At 36.0% G+C, this 19,086-nt stretch overlaps 1 protein-coding gene across 1 annotated transcript in view; it reads left to right on the forward strand.

Annotated features, from left to right (window-relative positions):
* The window catches only part of LOC136032675 (protein arginine N-methyltransferase 7-like), an 89,772-nt gene that overhangs the window by 15,181 nt on the left and 55,505 nt on the right, over positions 1–19,086 (forward strand). The window contains exons 4-5 of the mRNA XM_065712968.1: positions 10,132–10,364; positions 18,512–18,838. Of these exons, the coding sequence (XP_065569040.1) occupies positions 10,132–10,364; positions 18,512–18,838 (560 nt within the window). The remainder of the gene's footprint in view (positions 1–10,131; positions 10,365–18,511; positions 18,839–19,086) is intronic.

Genomic DNA, 19,086 nt, shown 5'->3' on the forward strand with positions numbered 1-19,086 from the left:
AGCTAGGACGATGAAAATCGGTAGGCGTGTCAGGGAACCGCAAAAATTGAATTGATAACTGTCATTTCCCCGATTCGACCATCTGGGGGGGGGGGCTGAAGGGAGAGGAAAAATTAGAAAAAATGAGGTATTTTTAACTTACGAGTGGGTAATTGGATCTTAATGAATTTTGATATTTAGAACTACTTCGTGTCTCAGAGTTCATATTTTAAATCCCGACCGGCATTAAGCCTCTGGTTATTCTTTTAAATCAATCTATTGACTCTTAGAATTTTGCTAGATCTATACCATATGAGCTCTTGGCTTTTCCGACCTCTTCACAAGTGCCATATTAGCTCTTGTTTTTATTGTTTTGATATTTTAAAGTTTTGCAATTGTTAAAAGGTCACAATTGTTATTTTAAAAAAATACGTCAGAGTTTTATGAGTCATCTTCCACGAGTTTACCTTTAGCATTTGTTTATTGTTTTAATATTTTAATGCTTTGCAATTGCTCAAAGTTTGTTTTGATGCATAATTTGTTTTTCAAGATTGCTCTAAAAACTGGAATCTGCTTCTAAAAGCCGCGCTGCTTCTAAAAACCTTATTTTTTTAAACTATAGCCTTTCCTTCTTTGTGTATTATCCGTTTTTTTTACATCACTGCTTCCATTCCAAATCTTAGGATGGCGAGGAGGGCCTTAGAGGATTTTTGTGGGGGGGGGGGTGTGAGATGCTGAAATTTGAGTAGTAATATCAAGAAAGAGAGACAGAGAGAGGGAGGAAAAGAAAAGTAGAAAGACAGAGAGACAAATTAACCAAGTTAGAGAAACCAGATTAGGATATGAAACTATCCTAGGAAAAAAAAAATTAAGAATAAAAAATAAGGCCCAGTTCGTAACATTTTTGGTGAAGAAAGAAACACTATATCGCCAGAATGGTTTGGGACAGGTAACTAGGTATTAAGAGACGTCTGTGCAGGGGTTGCCGATTATAAACCGAAATGAAAGAGTAAACCCAGAGAGAAAGAGAAGGAAAAAGGATATACAAATTAACAAAAAGTCAGAAACATGAATTTGAAACAAATATTAAACAAAACAAAGATACAAATAGGGGGCCTGTTTGATGATGGAAAAAACTTCATATTCGGTGAACATTGTTACAATATAACCAAAAATGGAGAAGGAAAACATTGGGTATCTCAGAATATGTTGATGCGAATTAATCGAAATGAAGTGTTTTTGCAGATTTTGTGGGAATTGCAAAAGCAAAAGCGCTTAAACAGCTTGTGACGGGGTAGGAGTGTTGTTTGAGGCACGTGCAGCGTGCACGTGCAACACAAATAGTCAAGAACCAATAAGTCAAATTATACGTTGGTTTTGTGCATTTTGAAAATTAAAGGAATTTGTGCTCTACTGGTATACGGATATTGTGGTCGGAGATTCAAAAGATATTGAATCGAAAAATGTACATAAGAGTCATTAGAAATAATTTTGTTCATTGATAAGGTTCGGTCAAATTTATATGATTATATCATTTTAAGTCAGATTTATTTCACCTCAATGTCGTCTAGTTGTGCTGTTTTTCTCAATTTAATTTCAAAGCAATCTTGATGGAAAATAGAGTTTTGGATATACGTTATAAAGAAACATTTTATTGCTGTGAAATGACACCTGTTAATACTACACAGGGCTTCCTATGAAAAAAAAAACAGATAAAATGTGGGACACGAAGAAAGGTTTGGAAAAGCATTACTTTTAGACCTAGCCCATCAACACATCTTACCTGCAGAAGGCCCGCCTGAAAGCAGAACCAGACAGAAGTCCAAACTGATTCCTATAAGTGCACGGACAAACCGATTTTGTAATTCATTTGTTCCTTTGAAATTATATGAGATTTTTCATGTAGATTTTGACCAAAAAAATCATCAATGCCATATAGTTTTAGCATTTTTTTTTAGAGTAGTAATAAGTTAAAATTGTTAGCAGTAGTATCGACACAGAAAATCGCCAACTACATCTAGCTTTCGGCAGTTTTTTTTTGGTCATTTCTCCACAGCGATAAGGTAAAATTAGTGTAGTAATGAGTATTTGATCTATTTTCTAAAAAGAAACAATTACAAATTTGAAAAATGCCGAGAAACATCAAACGGTAGATGACGTTGTTAATTTTTTTCCACCACTAGCTCCAGTTTCCATTCTTATAAGCTACCCATACTCATTGATTCGCCCGACGTTGCCAAGTAACGTAACACTTATTGAATTATATTCACAAGCTGGAATACAATCAAGACAGTGATTGTATACAATTACTACATTGTGGATGATACAATCATCCACAAGACAGTGGATGTTCTATCCACTGTCACTGCCAAGATGGTTGTTGACTGAAACAGAGAATCGGACACCAAATTTGAAAAATGCCACAGTTTTGATCAGTCTATCATAGTAGCGTATATAAGCCGATCAAGATTTAAATTAACTAGACTATTATTAAAACTAGTTCATGATTTAGGCCATATCTAAAATGCTTTTCTTCCTAAGTAGAATGCAAAATCACAAATAAAAATCATTCTAAGAGGATTAGGGAGAGGAAACTGGAGCTAAGAAGTCAAAAATCATTCCAGAAACCAAAAGGGAATAAAATCCAAGACGTCAAAAAGACTTATGGGGATTAAGAATGGAACAACGTTTTCTTTATAATGCTAGACAAGGCCCCTAAATGTTTTATTAAGTTTCGGCGTCCATTATTTTCTCCACGCATAAGCTTTAATACAAGGGTTCACCCTAAAACATTAGGGTTATTAGCATAACCAAAGATTAGAAGTAACGTATAAGAGTGGGAACTTGTAACTTATAAGAGCAAAAAATAACTATCAATGCTATCTAACGTTTAGCGACACCTGACATTTTTTCAGTGTCAAAATAAGGATAATCGATTTAATTAGTGTAATCGGTAGGATTAGGGTAATAATAAGTGTTTGATCTCAGGTCCAGACAGACAAACGATTATAAAGCTTCAAAGGGGTCATACTTTCCTCCCTCAAAACGAACATCAATACCCCCTCCTCGCAAAATTTTAACTATTTACACCCATCATTACGTCGATACGAATAACAAAGGCAACAAAAGCAGCAAATCCATTTGTGAAAGGCCTGTAGGATCAAATCCTCAAGTTAAGAATTTAACAAAATCTAAAGAGTAGCAGCCCAGACAACCTTGAGTCCCTTCTTTTATAGGAGGAAATTTACACTTCGACGTCATCAGTCCTCTATGAAGTTCTTACTGAATCTGAGTAGTTTCTCTCACTATTAATTTCACAGTATTCTTAAAGAGATGGGCCACTGTGAGGGGGGGGGGGGGGTGTAGCCTCTGCATTCAACTTAGAGATTTGAAAAAGGCAATAATTGCTTAATTGGAACATTTTCTGGAAACTGGGTGACAATTTGGGTTTGGTTAAACTTTCCTATAATTAAGGTTTATATTGAAGATTATATCCTATGATTACGGTCATTTTATTTCAAAAAAGAAAATAGTTATTTTAATGGTTAAAAAAATTGTTGCATTCAAGTTTCTAACTGAAAAGTACTGACTCTAGCCTTGTTCTGAAGACAGATGGAATAGTAACATTGTAAGATGTCTGCAATCCAGGCCCATCCCCTGCAAGGGCGTACCAAGGGTTTAGGGGCGGGGGTACAAAACAATAAAAACGCATCAAAAATTAGTTAATATGCACTTTTGCTATGTTTTTACAAGTCAGATAAATTTTTTGGGGGGAGGGGTCAAACCTTGTAACCTCCCTGGATATGGCCTTGATCCTCATAATAGAATCCGTAAAATTTTTGTTTTATATAAAAAATTTGACTTTCTCAAAGTAAATATTTCTAGTTAAATAAAAAGGTAATACTTATCGGTTGTATAATAAACACTCCAAAATTTGTGACGCGGTCATAAGACAAAAACTAGTCAAGCAATTTGTTTAACAAGACAATTCGTTTGCTCGCTAGGCAAACAGGGGTTTCTCACTCCGTGAAAAATATTTCTGGATAGATTTTTTGGGGTTGAGGGGCAAAAAAAAACGTACATAGGTTAGGTTAGATTAAGTTAGGTTAGGATGTCAAAACAGAATTCAACTAAAGCTATTGAAAATACTTTAACAGTATTATTTTTAATGAATTCACTCATTGTAAACATATTTTTTAGAGAATTTAAAACACTTATTAGAGCATACTCATACTAAATAAAATAAAATAAAAAGGAGACTTATAATTATAACATACGAAAATAAATATTTTCCCAGCAGAGAGCTTGAGGAGCTACAAAAAAGCAACGCTTGACAAAAGCGAAATCCCTATCAATGATCAAGTAAGCCTACAATAATGAGAGGTGGCATCGAAACGTGTGTGACAGAAGGTAGAAATGTGAGCTCCAGACTAAATTTCGAGAAAAAAGAAGGCATTTATGGATTTTTAAATTGCAGTGAAATAAAATTTTGAATTGCTTGGTTTCCGAGAAATAGTAAAATCATGAATCAAATATTTAGTTTAATTTCATTAGTTGTTTCCAGTTATCTTGATATATATAGTGTTTTATGTTTACATTTCATTAAGGTGTGGACAAACAAAAGTGCAGTATTTGAGATACATTTAGGTCAAAACTATTCCTTCTAGTAAAATCTAATCAGTGTGGGTAATTTATAAGAGAGCAAACTAGGGCTAATATGAAAATAAATATCCAACGCCATCTAGTATAGGGCAGATCCTGACTTTTTTCAAACTATTCAGTTATTCAGTAATATACCTATATTCAGTGATATATCTTCCTATGAAGAAATTAGTGACACGGCTTTGAGCATCGCCGCTGCTCAGTTTATTCTTTATTGTTATTGTTTTTTCTTTCCTTTAGTTACGACACAGCCACATATGCACCTTATCACCAAGTAATCTTTGGTTGTTTTTAGTTCTCTGAGAAGAAAAAACAGAAACAGTACTCCAAGATTAATTTGTGTTCTACTATTGAAGTGAACCTGATTGTGAAGCTAAACAGAAAATAGTACTAAGGCTTGCCTTTAGCTATAATAAAAAGCTGTGGCGAGGTATTTTAGCTAATTAAAAGTGATATAGCTGATATAGTGATATAGCTAAATAAAACTGATATTTTAGCTAATCTTTTTCTACACTTCCTTCAAGTTTAATTTGAAAACTGAACTTTCTCATTTTCAAAATCTTACAAGATAATAGAAAGCTTTAGGCCCTTTTCTTGCTTTAAATGAGTTATTAAATTATGAACCTGTTGATCGTACTTATGAATAAACGATCCTTCATGACATCTTTGGTTCTCTCCCCACCCATAGTACATACACATATTGTGATCCCGCATTAGTAATCTATCAACTTTTTTTGAAGACGGCTGTAAGCGAAAACTTTACTGGGCTCTGATTAATTGACTCTTCAAAAGGGCACTAGAACTGCTGATTAACATTCCGATAAGTCCCGTCCAAAGCAAATACAACCACGCTTCCTATAAGAACCTTATATGTCTCCAGGGCATAAGTTAAAACCCTGTACCGGAGATATAGGGGAGGGGGGTTGTCCTCCTCAGAGACATACTTTACGAAAATACAGACATACGAAGACATACTTTATGCGTTTTCGTGATCAGGCGTAACTTACAACCCTTGCCCTGAGTGCTGTGGGGGCGGAGATGTCTTCCACAGATACATAATTTCCGGACTCTTCAACTACAATGAACAAAATGTCTATAAAAATTTCTGTGAGCCCCATATAATTTTATGCGACCACCCATTGCATAAAAACCTTATATGAACGAGGCCATGACTTTTGGAAGCGTTAAATTTTTATTGGAAGTGTATGGGGAAATGGTGGGCGTGGGAGGAGGGTTAGTTGCTCTCTAATCACTTTCGACTATTGAAAAGAACATTAGCCCTTTCAATTTCCAGTCAAATGAGCCATTTTGGAGTTTCTACTTTCGACTATTGAAAAGAACATTAGCCCTTTCAATTTCCAATCGAATGAGCCCTTTTGAAGTTTCTAAGACAACTTTTTCTACAAAAACCTTATTTGCCCCAAAGTTATAATTTAAAACCCTTGGCTGGGGGGAGGGGATGTCATCCTCAAAGACATAATTTCCAGACCTTTTAACTACACTAAAAAAATAGCTAAATCAAAATGTTGATTGGAAAATGTGTTTGGGGAATGAAGGGTGTCGGGACGGGGGGGGATATTCGCCCTCTGATTACCTTCGGTGATCTACTAACAGGGCGACTAAATCTGTCAATTTTCCATCATACGAGTCCTTTTTGAAATTTCTAAAACAACAGTTTCTGTAAAAAACCTTATATACCCCCAGGGCATAAACAAAAACCTTTGCCCTTGAGGACTTCGGTGGTGTTGTCATCTTCAAAGACATAATTTCCGGACCTTTCAACTATGTCTAACAAAATGGGGGGTTATCTCTTTTATTTTGATTGGATGTGCTTGGTGAAATGGTGGGCGTGGGAGGAGGATTAGTTGCTCTTCAATCACTTTTGACTATTGAAAAAGGCACTAGCTCTTTCGATTTCCAATCGAATAAGCCCTTTTTGAAGTCCCCCCCAAAAAAATCCAATAATAAATAGCACAGACAAAAATTATTCCCTGGACTCAAGACGGATTAGTTATCAAATTCACTCCCTCCTCCTTTCCCCAAAATTCATTCTATATCCATCTGAAGGCTTTATGAGAGATAGGATATTTGGGAAATAAAACACACTGATTGAGGATCCCCCTACCACCTAAAAGATGACCTACAAACCCTCCTTCATAATATAATAACTAAAGTTATACATCACTTTATATAATCTTATAAAATATGAAACAACTCAATTTAGTGAAGTAAAGCTTTAAAATAACTGTAAGAAACATTTTTCTGCAATAAAAAGAGTTTTATCACCCTGCAATCCCCTTATTCAGGCTAATTCCAAATTAAAGGTAGATGATGTTAATTTCTGTCTCCCCATATCAATTTTCCTCCCCCCCCCCCTATTTGTGTTTTGGATCTTTAAGCAAAATAGATGATATTAGCATTTGAGAACATAAATTCAAACATTAATAGTGTATTGATTCCCAAAGACAATTACGTCTTCAAGAGAAAGCTACGCCTTCTTAAGGATTATCATGCTTTATTTTTCTAGTTTATTTGTAGATAATTTTTCTGACAAGTTTTTTTTTTTTTTTAATTTGGTGCTTGCTATTAGCAAAAACCGTATAACTGCATATGAGATCTTTATCATTAAAAATGGAACCCCAATTTTTTTTCAAGTTTTTTTTAAATATATTTGGTTTTTTTTTATAAATTGTAAGTTCCATTTAACCAATTCAAACAATCAGATTTCATTTTTACTGTTCTTGGTGCTCTAAAGAAGTCCTTGCTTAGGCTTTTTAGTCTTAATCCTATAAAAACTTGTGATTTAGTAAATCGATTATTCTAAATCATTCTTTTTTGTGATAGATTTGAAATAAAAGGGTATTTCTGTTAATTATTAGAGGTCTAATATGTCTAAGTGCTTCTATTATTCCCCTTAGGTCAAATGAGATGTTCTTTTCACTCTGTAGCAGCACAACACGATCAAACAGTTCGTGGTAACGAACTGTAGTAAGGAGCGACCCGGCTCAATAGTAACTAAAATTCTAAAAAACGGAATTTCGATACCAATAGGTACATCAAAAGAATTGCGTTTTAATGCTAATTTTAAATATATAAGTTTCATCAAGTTTAATCTTACCCATCAAAAGTTACGATCCTGTGAAAATTTGCCTTATTGTAGAAAATAGGGGGAAACACCCCCTAAAAGTCATAGAATTTTAGAATAGAAGTTTTTTACTGTTTTATAAAGTAGAGTTGAGAGAAAGAGTCAAACTTTAGCGTAAAAAGCGGAGCGTTGATGAGGGAGCAGCATCTTTCGTATACGAAGTAATTTCTGTTCTTTTTAAGTTTTAATGTCGCTCCTTACTTTCAGTTAAAAAAACTTGTTTTTTTTATTAAATCACATAAAGGATTGATCGGCACTTTGATTTTGCTCAGCATCTCGTCACAGACTTTACTGAAGGACTCACTTGACACATTTTCCAATCTTGGTAGGAAAACATATCCGATTCTGTATTTTGAGCCATAGTAAAAGCAAGTAGAGATAGGAAGGTGGTCAGAGTAGAATCCTTCTTTTAAAACTTGGACCTCGTGACTGCCAAACGAAGCAACAACATGGTCTAAGTTAGAAGTTGAGGAAATAAGCCCAATATATGAAAGGCTGTCATTCTTAGCCCATACACAATAGTCTGGGGGAATGCAGCCCCAAAAGATTTGTAATCGGGGAGGCCATGTGTTTGTTATATCTACATTAGAATCTCTGTTCACGGTATTAGATTTAGAGGCAACTTTTTTAAGAAACCTGCCCAAAAGCTTGCAGGCAGACGCAAATAAACGTTCATTACTACATGATTTTCAAGCTTAGCGGCAATAAAGTAATCAGTCTCTGCTAATAGCTTGCAAGGGAATCGGGATAGGATAGCGAGGCCACCATATGGTCTGCCTCGCAGTCTATCAACTGCACTACGAAAGAGGAGATAAAAATGAGAAAATAGTCGTAACAGGCTTTGGCGGTCTTCCGACAGAAAATGCTCCTGAATCAGAACTAGGTCTTGAGACTGCAACAACCGCGAAAGAATTGGGATTCGATTGGTAACTTTTCCATTAATATTCCACGACGAAATTCAGCATCTGAATCTCATTTTCAACTAGATTTGTCCTTTCAGCAGAGCCTGTACAATAGGTCATTTGTAATTGTAACATGGGTAGCTGTCTGATTTTCAAAGAGCAGATTTTTTCTGGTTCTGGCATGGGGCTTTTTTAGAGCTCCCGTGACCTTTTTCTTCACAGACGGAACAACAAATTCCATTTATGCATGCAGTTTAGTATAATACTTTACCTAGGCACTTAGCCCCACCTACCTTTTATGCTTTTTTCTTTCAACTATTTTATATATTCTGTTCTGCTTTTGAAGATATTATACCACGTAATTATGGTATTAATCTTTTCATAGCTTAAAAGCATTAGTACCAATTACCTTGCTTAAAAGAATTGATTTAGTCAAGCTCATTGATTTAGCATTGATTTTTTATACAGCCATTTTGTTTAACGTAGTTGAAAGGTCTGGAAATTATGGCTTTGAGGATGACATCTCCTCCTCCAAGCCAAAGGTTTTAAATTATGACTTTGGGGCATATAAGGTTTTTATGAAAAAGTTGTCGTAGAAACATCAAAAAGGGCTCATTTGATTGGAAATTGAAAGGGCTAATGGCCTTTTCAATAGTCGAAAGTGATTGGAGAGCAACTAACCCTTCTTCCACGCCCAAAATTTTCCCAAACGCTTCCAATAAAAATTTTTAAATAGCTATTTTGTTCAAAGGATTTGGAAGGTCCAGAAATTTTGTTTTTGAGGATAACAAATCCCTCTAGCCCTCAGGGCAAGGGTTGTAAGTTGCCCCGTTGTATAGAAGGTTTTTATAGAAAGCGCGGTCATGGAAGCTTCGGAAGGGCTCATTCGATTGGTAACCAGAAGTTCTAGTGCTCTTTCTAAGAATCATAGTGATCGGAGGGCAGCTGCCCCCCTCCCCGCACACAGACACACGTCACAATGTCCCTAAATGCATCTAGAAAATTTGAAATATCAATTTTATTCAAACAGTCCAAAAAAAATAAAAACGTAGCAAATACTGGCACAACATGAAAAACCCGAAGAATAAAGCCCTTCTAGAATTTTAGTTCTCTGTTTTATCTTCTTCCTCTCCTTCATCAGACTTTTCAAGTCTTTACGTGCGGCTACAAGTTCATCCCTTTTGGTTGTTTCATTTTGATTGTAAGCAGAATCGATAATGTTTTGAATACAAAAAATTATCGTTACTCTCTCTCTCTCTCTCTCTCTCTCTCTCTCTCTCTCTGTCTCTCTCTCTCTCTCTCTCTCTTTCTTTCTTTCTCTCTCTCTCTCTCTCTCTCTCTCTCTCTCTCTCTCTCTCTCTCTTTCTTTCTGTGTAAATAATCTTTCTGTGTCGTAGTACTATTAAGAGTCTGCTTTTAAATTATTATATATGTTTATTTAAGGAGGATTTCTTATCGGTTCCCTCTAGAGCCAGGATATACGCACAGCTAGTTGAATGTCCTCTTGCAAGATCTTGGAATCGACCATTTTCTATCGAAGTAACAAAAAACGACTCTATAATGCCGCCACCAGAGGCAGAGATTTGTTCTGGCGCTCCTGCAGTTCATGACATACAAATGTCACAGCTGCTGTCTGAAAGTTTTACTGCTATTACTGATCCTGCTGAAGTTTTTTGGTAACCATTTTTTGAGCATATTTTTTTTTACTGAAGTTTTTTGAGTATATATTTGAGTATACGTGAAGTTTTTGAGTGTATTTACAGTGTGAGGGAAACTTTCTACGCCGTAATTTTTTTTTATTTTGAAAACAGTAAAAGATCAGTAGATGTAAAGGTAGATAACGAGCTTATCAAGAGGGGGTGGCAATTAAGGGGGGGGTATTTAGTGTTATTTTCATCGAAAATAGAAAATCATAAAAATAACCCCTGTTTGTCAGGTTTTTAAAACTTTTTTCCTTTTTATATCTTTGCTAAATAAATTTAAAAAGAATCCTTGCCCCTCCTGTACATTTCCGTGAATTGGCAGGCTTACAGTCGGATGAGTAGATTCCGCTGTGACATAAGGTTGAGTTCATTCTCCTGTTGTCTTGAAGTTTTTAAATATTTTTCCTATAATTTCTTATATTTTCTATATAATTTAGTTTTTGAGCTTTGCTTTTACTTTTTTTGCTAATTTTTATAAAAAGTTTTCTTTTTTAAATTTACCCGCCCCTCCCCATAAATAAATTCGAGCTTACGTGTCTACTCTTTTACTATAAAGAATCTGTATGCTCAAATACTTCATCCTTCAAACAGTAAAAAAAAAAACTAACAATAAATCAAAATGGGTAAGCAAAACAATGTCGAATCCTTTCTAGCCCCAGGCTGAAATCTGAGAGTATTCTCAAAAACGTTTGTTTCAGAGGACTCTGAAAAATTTTCTGAAAGTTAAAACTATAGGGGAATAGTTCAATTCTTTTTTGTTTCATTGATTGGTCGAGGTCGCTTTCGTTTGTATTTGATTTGCAGCGCTTAAGTATGACACTAGGCACGTGCGCTGTTTTTCAAGACTGTATTCATGCTAAAAACCAAATAGATTGCGTTTGTGTATTTCTAATGATAATTATCGATCTTCTGTCCTTCCACTATAATTGTGTTGTGGGAGCAAAACTTTGGTTTTTTCCTTTTTTTATGCCACTGATTTCAGTTTATTGCAAGAAATTGGTAAGGGTTTAAAATATGCGGTTTTATGGAAAGAATACCTCCCGTTGGATTGGTGAAAATAATATTAAAGTTGCATATAATTTTCGCATGGAACTGTAAAGATGGTCGCCTGACCTTGAGCCAGGGCCAACAGTGGATGAGAAGCTGAAGTGAAATTTTACAGTCTATTTCAGAGAAGATTGTCAGAATTTGTTCTGCTGAGCTTATGTTTCTTTGAACTGTGTTTCTGCTTTTAAGTAGAAAGCTCCCTTCAAGCAAGCAAGAAAACAGATGGGCATTTCAAATTGAAGTTTGTTTAGAATCTGAAAGCGCATAGGATGTGCAGCGGTTCAGGTTTTATTTTAAAAACTTTTCTTAGGATATGCTATTTTAAAAATTTCGAGGGGCTGACAACTTATTCATTGTGGTACATGCCGGTATATACCAGTAGTACATACTAGTCAAAAATGAACTAAGACCAGACGTGTTGCAAAAACAAACTTGAGGCAAAGGCAGACATATTGCACCGCGTTTAAAATAAAATCATACAGAGTTTCAATCTGTATGACAGTAGGAAGAAATTGGATCATATGCTCCTAATCTACAACCCCCCCCCCCCAACCCACACATGCAGCTTTTGATAGCAATGCCAAATCACAGCTTCACTTGTGAAGCCCCCTCTAAAATTAACTCATACTACCGTAGTTTTCGGTCGAACTCTCCTACTCGTTCCCACAGTTTTGATATGTTTTAAATAATAATAATCATTAGATTTTGGTAATTAACTAGTCTGGTATTCAAATTATATGAGTTAACTCTCAGCAGTTAAGCACTTTCTAAGAAGCTGTTTTGGCTGTATCAATTCCAATAGCCTCTGTCTCAGTTTCAATATCCTCTTTTGTTAAATGTTCTGATAATAAGAATATTCCCCTCCACATTCACTCAGGTGAGAAATCAGGTGAAAAATAATCTACCAATCAGAAAATGAATAAACAAATATTATAGACCATATGGAAACCAGTTTGTTAGGCAAAACCATATCCAAGGGGGGATTCATAGTTTGAACCTCCCGAAATTTTTGTTTGATTCGTAAAAACGCAACAGAAATGTTTATAAACACATTTTTGATGTGTTTTGGAAGTTTTTTTTGTACCTCCTCCCTTAAAAATTACCCTTCCTCCAGAAAAAGAAATCATGGAATACGTCCTTAATGACAGGCTTACTCGGACAATATGGGAACACTGTAAGAAAAATAATTTTTACTTCTTGTTTAGGAAAATGTACAATATAATAATCGTTGAAGCATATTTTAAGAAAAGTACTTCAAATATATTAGTACTTTAATTTTTTCCGCATTTAAAAATAATAATTACTTTGTAATGCTTGAAAAACGGATCTTGTTCTATTTTCAGAAAACAAAATAGAAAGAAATAGTATAGTTTTTGGAAAGGTCTGTTAAAAGCATAAGGGTTTTGCTTGCGATTTTGTTGATAAAAAACTGTGTTGTACGATACTATTTCAGCAGTTGTGTTTTCGCAACCTATCGCATATTTGCAATAGGCTCTAAGCCAGAGAAAACGGAAAAAATGAGGTATTTTTACTTACGAACGGGCAATCAGGTCTTAATGAAATTTGATATTTAGAACGAACTCATGTCTCAGAGCTTTATTTTAAGTCCCGACCGGATCTGGTGAAATTGGGGGGAGTTGGAGGGGGAAATCTGAAGTCTTGGACAATGCTTAGAATGGAGAGATCAGGATGGAACTTGGTGGGAAGAATAACCACAAGTCCTAGATACTTGATTGACATAACCGGACCGGATCCGCTCTCTCTATGGAAGTTGGGGGGGGGGGTAATTCGGAAAAATTGAGAAAAACGAGATACTTTAAGTTACGAACAGGTGATCAGATCTTAATGAAATTTCATTTTTAGAAGGACCTCGTGTCTCAGTGCTTTCATTTTAAATCCCGACCGGATCCGGTGAAATTTGGGGGAGTTGGAAGGGGAAACTGGAATTCTTGGAAAACGCTTAAAGTGGAGAGATAGGGATGAAACCTGTTAGGAGGAATTAGCACAAATCCTATATACGTGATTGAAATAACCATAATGGATACGCTCTCTTTGGGGGAGTTGGGGGAGGGGTTAATTCGGAAAAATTGAAAAAAATAGGTATTTTTACTTACGAACGGGCGATCAGATCTTCATGAAATTTGATATTTAGAAGGACCTCATTCCTCAGAGCTTTCATTTTAAATCCCTACCGGATCTGGTGAAATTGGGGGAGTTGGAGGGGGAAATCGGAAATCTTGGACAGCGCTTATAGTGGAGAGATCGGGATGAAACTTGGTGGGATGAATTAAACAAAAAAAAACAAGTTTTTTAAATGAAAGTAAGGAGCGACATTAAAACTTAAAACGAACAGAAATTACTCCGTATATGAAGGGGCTTTTCCCTTCTCAACGCTCCGCTCTTTACGCTAAAGTTTGACTCTTTCTCTTAACTCTACATTTTAAAACAGTAAAAAACTTTAGCGTAAAGAGCGGGGCGTTGAGGAGGAAAAGCCCCCTTTCATATACGGAGTAATTTCTGTTCGTTTTAAGTTTTAATGTCGCTCCTTACTTTCATTTAAAAAACTTGTTTTTTATTTAATTTCTGAACGTTTTTTGAATCAAAGCATGTTTTGATTTAGGCTCTCTCCGCAGAGGAATAATTAAAACGAAATTTGTATATTTTTTTTTTTTTTTGGCTAAATGGCTTTCTCATAATTTCTATCGAATGATTTTGAGAAAAAAAGAGCGGGGGAGGAAGCCTAGTTGCCCTCCGATTTTCGGTTATTAAAAAGGCAACTAGAACTTTTAATTTTTTACGAATCTTTTTATAAGTAAAAGATATCCGTAACTTATAAATTAGCTTACGTAAAGAACTTTTGTATTCTCATGTTTTTATTACATATATGAGGGGGTTCGCCCCCTCGTCAGTACCTCGCTCTTTACACTAAAGCTTGAATTTTGTCCCAATTCATTAAGAATGACCCCTGAATCACAAAAGCCGGAGAATAAATAGTTGAAATTACTAAAATATTTTAGCGTAAAGAGCGAGGTATTAGGAGGAGGTGAGCCCCTCATATGGGTAATAATTTCTGTTCTTTTTAAGTTTTAATGCTGCTGCTTACTTCCAGCTGAAAAAAAAACTTTTCATATTTATTTTTTCATTGTTTTTTTTTAAGTAATGCTAGTAAATCCTGCGCCATGAAATCCCTTCAAGGAAATTTTCTTCCCCCATGACAAATTCCTCGATGGAAAGTTCCCCCAGCATATCCCCCTCTTCTCAACCCCTGCCTCCAACCAAAAAATCCTCCTGAAAACGCCTGTACACTTCCCAATAACCATTACTATATGTAAGCACTGGTCAAAGTGTTGAACTTGTAACCCCTCCCACGGGGACTGTGGGAGAGAAAGTCGTCACCAAAGACATAGGTTATAAGGTTTTTCGACTACGCTGAATAAAATGGCTATCTCAGAATTTTGATCCGTTGACTTTGGGAAAATAATTAGCGTGGGAGGGGGCCTAGGTGCCCTCCAATTTTTTTGGTCACTTAAAAAGGGCACTAGAACTTTTCATTTCCGCTAGAATGTGCCCTCTTGCAACATTCTAGGACAACTGGGTCGATACGATCACCTCTAAAAAAAAAACAAAACAAAAAAAACAAATAAACACGCATCCGTGATCTGCCTTCTGGCAAAAAATATGAAATTCCACATTTTGTAGATAGTAGCTTGAAACTTCTACAGTAGGGTTCTCTGATACGCTGAATCTGATGGTGTGATTTTCGTTAAGATTCTATGACTTTTAGGGGGTGTTTCCCCCTATTTTCTAAAATAACGCAAATTTTCTCAGGTTCGTAACTTTTGATGGGTAAGACTAAACTTGATGAAACTTATATATTTAAAATCAGCATTAAAATGCGATTCTTTTGATGTAGCTATTGGTACCAAAATTCCATTTTTTAGAGTTTTGGTTACTATTGAGCCGGGTCGCTCCTTACTACAGTTCGTTACCACGAACTGTTTGATAAGCACAAGTCATAGATGTGTGATTGACATAACCGGACCGAATCCTCTCTCTTTGAGGGAGTTGGGGGAAGGGGTGTTAATTCGGAAAATTAGAAAAAATTAGGTATTTTTAACTTACGAACGGGTGATCAGTTCTTAATGAAATTTGATATTTAGTAGAACCTCGTGTCTCAGAGCTCTTCTTTGAATTCTCAACCGGATCTGGTGTGATCGGGGGAGTTGGAGGGGGGAACCGGAAATCTTAGAAAACACTTAGAGTGGAGAGATGGGGATGAAACTTAGTGGGAAGAATAATACAAGTTCTAGATACGTGATTGACGTAATTGGACCGGATCCTCTCTCTTTGGGGGAATTGGGGGGGATAGTTCGGTAGTCCGGAAAAATTAGGTAAAATGAGGTATTTTTATCATACGAACGGATGATCGGATTTTAATGAAATTTGATATTTAGTAGGACTCGTGTCTCAGAGCTCTTGTTTTAATCCCTGACCGTATCCGGTAACATTGGGGGAGTTGGTGGGGAAAACCGGGAATCTTGGAAAACGCTTAGAGTGGAGAGATCGGGATGAAACTTGGGGGGAAGAACAAGCAGAAGTCCTAGATATGTGATTGACATAACTGGGCCGCATCCACTCTCTTAGGGGAAGTTGGGGAGGATTTCCATTGCTTTGGTGAGTTTGGTGCTTCTGGATATGTAGGACGATGCAAATTGGTAGGCGTGTCAGGGACCTGCACAAAGTGACTTGATAACATTTGTTTCCCCTATTCGGCCATCTAGGGGGGGGCTGGAGGGAGGGGAAATCGCGTAAATGAGGTTTGTTTGTCTTACGAATGGTGATCAGATCTTAACGAAACTAGATATATAGAAAGGTCTCATGTCTCAGATGCTATATTTTCAATTCAGATCGGATGCGACGACTTAGGGGGTGGAGTGGGAAACGAAAAATCTTGGGAACCGGAAATCTTTAAAAACGCTTAGAGTGGAGACATCGGGATGACACTTGATGGAAGAATAAGCGCAAGTTCTAGATACGTGATTGACATAGCCGGACCGGATCCGCTCTCTTTGGAGGAGTTGGGATATGTCTAGTGCTTTGGCGAGTTAGAGAATAAGCACAAGTTATAGATACGTGATTGACATAAGCGGACCGGATCCGGTGTCTTTGGGTTAGTTGGAGTGATTTCTAGTGGTTTGGCGAGTTCAGTGCTTCTGGACGTGCTAGGACGATGAAATCGATAACTCTAGTATCGAGCCTAATTTTAGGTTCCGACATCATCACAAGTGCCATATGAGCTCTTAGCTCTTGTTTTTTTTTTTTTTACTTACAATATATGTGTAATAGGTCTTATGATTTTTAGCAGACTAATAGAAAAAACCGTATAGGCATTGGAAAAGGTAAAAATCTGTTGGGGCGGAACACTGCAATAATTGTGTTTTGCTAATCTACTACATCTTTGTAATAGGCTTTTATGCTTTGTATTAGGGTAATAGAAAAACGTTACACGCGTTGAAAAAGATGTAATGCAGTCATTGAATACACTGGTTATGTATATATGAGGTTTGCTAGTAATGTGTTTTTTTTTTATAAAAATTTGTAGTGACGGAGTTCTGCCACATTTTTGTTTTTGCGACCTACAAAATGCTTGTAAAAGGCTTTTTGCTGTGTATTGGGTTAATAAAAATAATTGTATTGGATTTGAGATACATTAATCACTGTCTGAGAATAGACGCCTTGCTGACGCCTTGCGTTGAAAAAGATGTAATGCAGTCATTGAATACACTGGTTATGAATATATGAGGTTTGCTAGTAATGTGTTTTTTTTTATAAAAATCTGTAGTGACGGAGTTCTGCCACATTTTTGTTTTTGCGACCTACAAGATGCTTGTAAAAGGCTTTTTGCTTTGTATTGGGCTAATAAAAATAATCGTATTGGATTTGAGATACATTAATCACTGTCTGAGAATAGACGCCTTGCTGGCATAATAGATTTGCCTGTGGCGTTTTTAATAAAAAAAAAAAGAACTGGTAAGGATAGAAACAGTCATGTTTTGCGACCTATATGTATGCAATAGGCTTTATGCTTGTAGTAGACTAATAGAAAAAATAGAACACGCTTCGAGGAAAACCATTTATAGTAGAGGAAACATGGCTTCCGGACATGAAAGGTTTGCTGGTGATGACCTTTACAAAGAGCATGTTGTGGTGGTACACTGTTCATTAATAATTGCGTTTTGGTGACCTGCAACAGGGTTGAAGCTAAACAAGAAAATCTCATGAAGGCTTCGCCTTTTACTGTTTTTTAGTGCTTGTAAGAAAGCGTTTTATTACTTATATAGGTATATATCTAAGTGCAGTCAGTTATTATCGCAGTTCCAAAATAAGTACTTCGATTATCTATGTCTGAATACTTGATTTGATAACTCTGAGTAAACAAAGGAAATAAAAAACAAGCATCCTTAACTACGCTTCAAGAGAAAAGTACGGAATTAAGCAGACGCTCCAAACTTTTGCCTCATAGGTTTTTTAGACACGTTGAATTTCATGACGTAATTTCATCAAAATTTTGCCCTTTTTTCGGTGTGCTTATTCCCATTTTCCAAACCTATTTATGGCAAAATTAGCAATTACGCTAGTAATTCATTCATATTGCTAAAACTTTCATCGAGGATCAATCATCAGCATAATCCAAGTCCAGGAGAGTTTTCCTCCCCCTTTGATTCCGTGTTCTCTCATTGCTATGATAAATAGCTATTATAACTCCTTTTCTTACAATTTTTGTTACTTTTAACACGAGTCGTACCTTATTTAAAGTTTATTGCCCCGAATTGTTCAATGTATATTTAAGGGGTAGCTTTTAATTTGGAATTTTGAAATAATGAATCACCATTTAAACACAGATTAGTTTAGTATTGATCACAGGTGGCGTAACAGGTTCTTTTCAGTATATTCATTATCTCTGTTCTGTTGCCTTAAATGAAGTTTAAGGCAACTTAAACTTCAATTGATTGAATGATTGCTTAAATGAAGTGTTGTTGCTCCTTACTCCTAATCTAACTATTTTATTTCAGTTTTGATTGGTTATCCCCATGTACACCCTCAACTGGTCATAATGTTACCAATTTAAAGACAATCGCACCAGGCTCTGTGAACGCAGTTTTCTTCTGGTGGACAACAGATATGGACCCCGAAGGGGAAATTATACTAAGCTGCGCACCGGTTTGGGCCCATCCAGATGCAAAAAAGGGGCTATTGCCCTGGCGGGATCATTGGATGCAAGCTGTGTATTATCTTCCGAATGACGTTTGTGCCTCAGAGATTGGAGTGGAGTTAGTTTTAGAAGCCTTTCACGATGAATATAGTCTTTGGTTTAGACTAGGAGAAAGACATCATAATAAGTAAGATTTTCTCACCTTATGAAGTTTTCGTATATTGGGGATGTTAAAAAAAAAAAAAAATCGTGTAAACTGGATTTGTCAAGCATTACGCTTCTTGGACGTGAATGAGACCTGGGGAATTTGAGTACCGCCCGTAACCTGAATGTGATTTTGAAAATTCATAATTTGTGAATTAAATAAATTAAACAAGTAAAAACTAAATTAAGTCATTGAATATATAGTAAATAAGTCAGCGCAAAATTGACTAT

The sequence above is a fragment of the Artemia franciscana genome, chromosome 11, assembly GCF_032884065.1.
Source record: "Artemia franciscana chromosome 11, ASM3288406v1, whole genome shotgun sequence".
NCBI classification, from domain to species: domain Eukaryota; kingdom Metazoa; phylum Arthropoda; class Branchiopoda; order Anostraca; family Artemiidae; genus Artemia; species Artemia franciscana.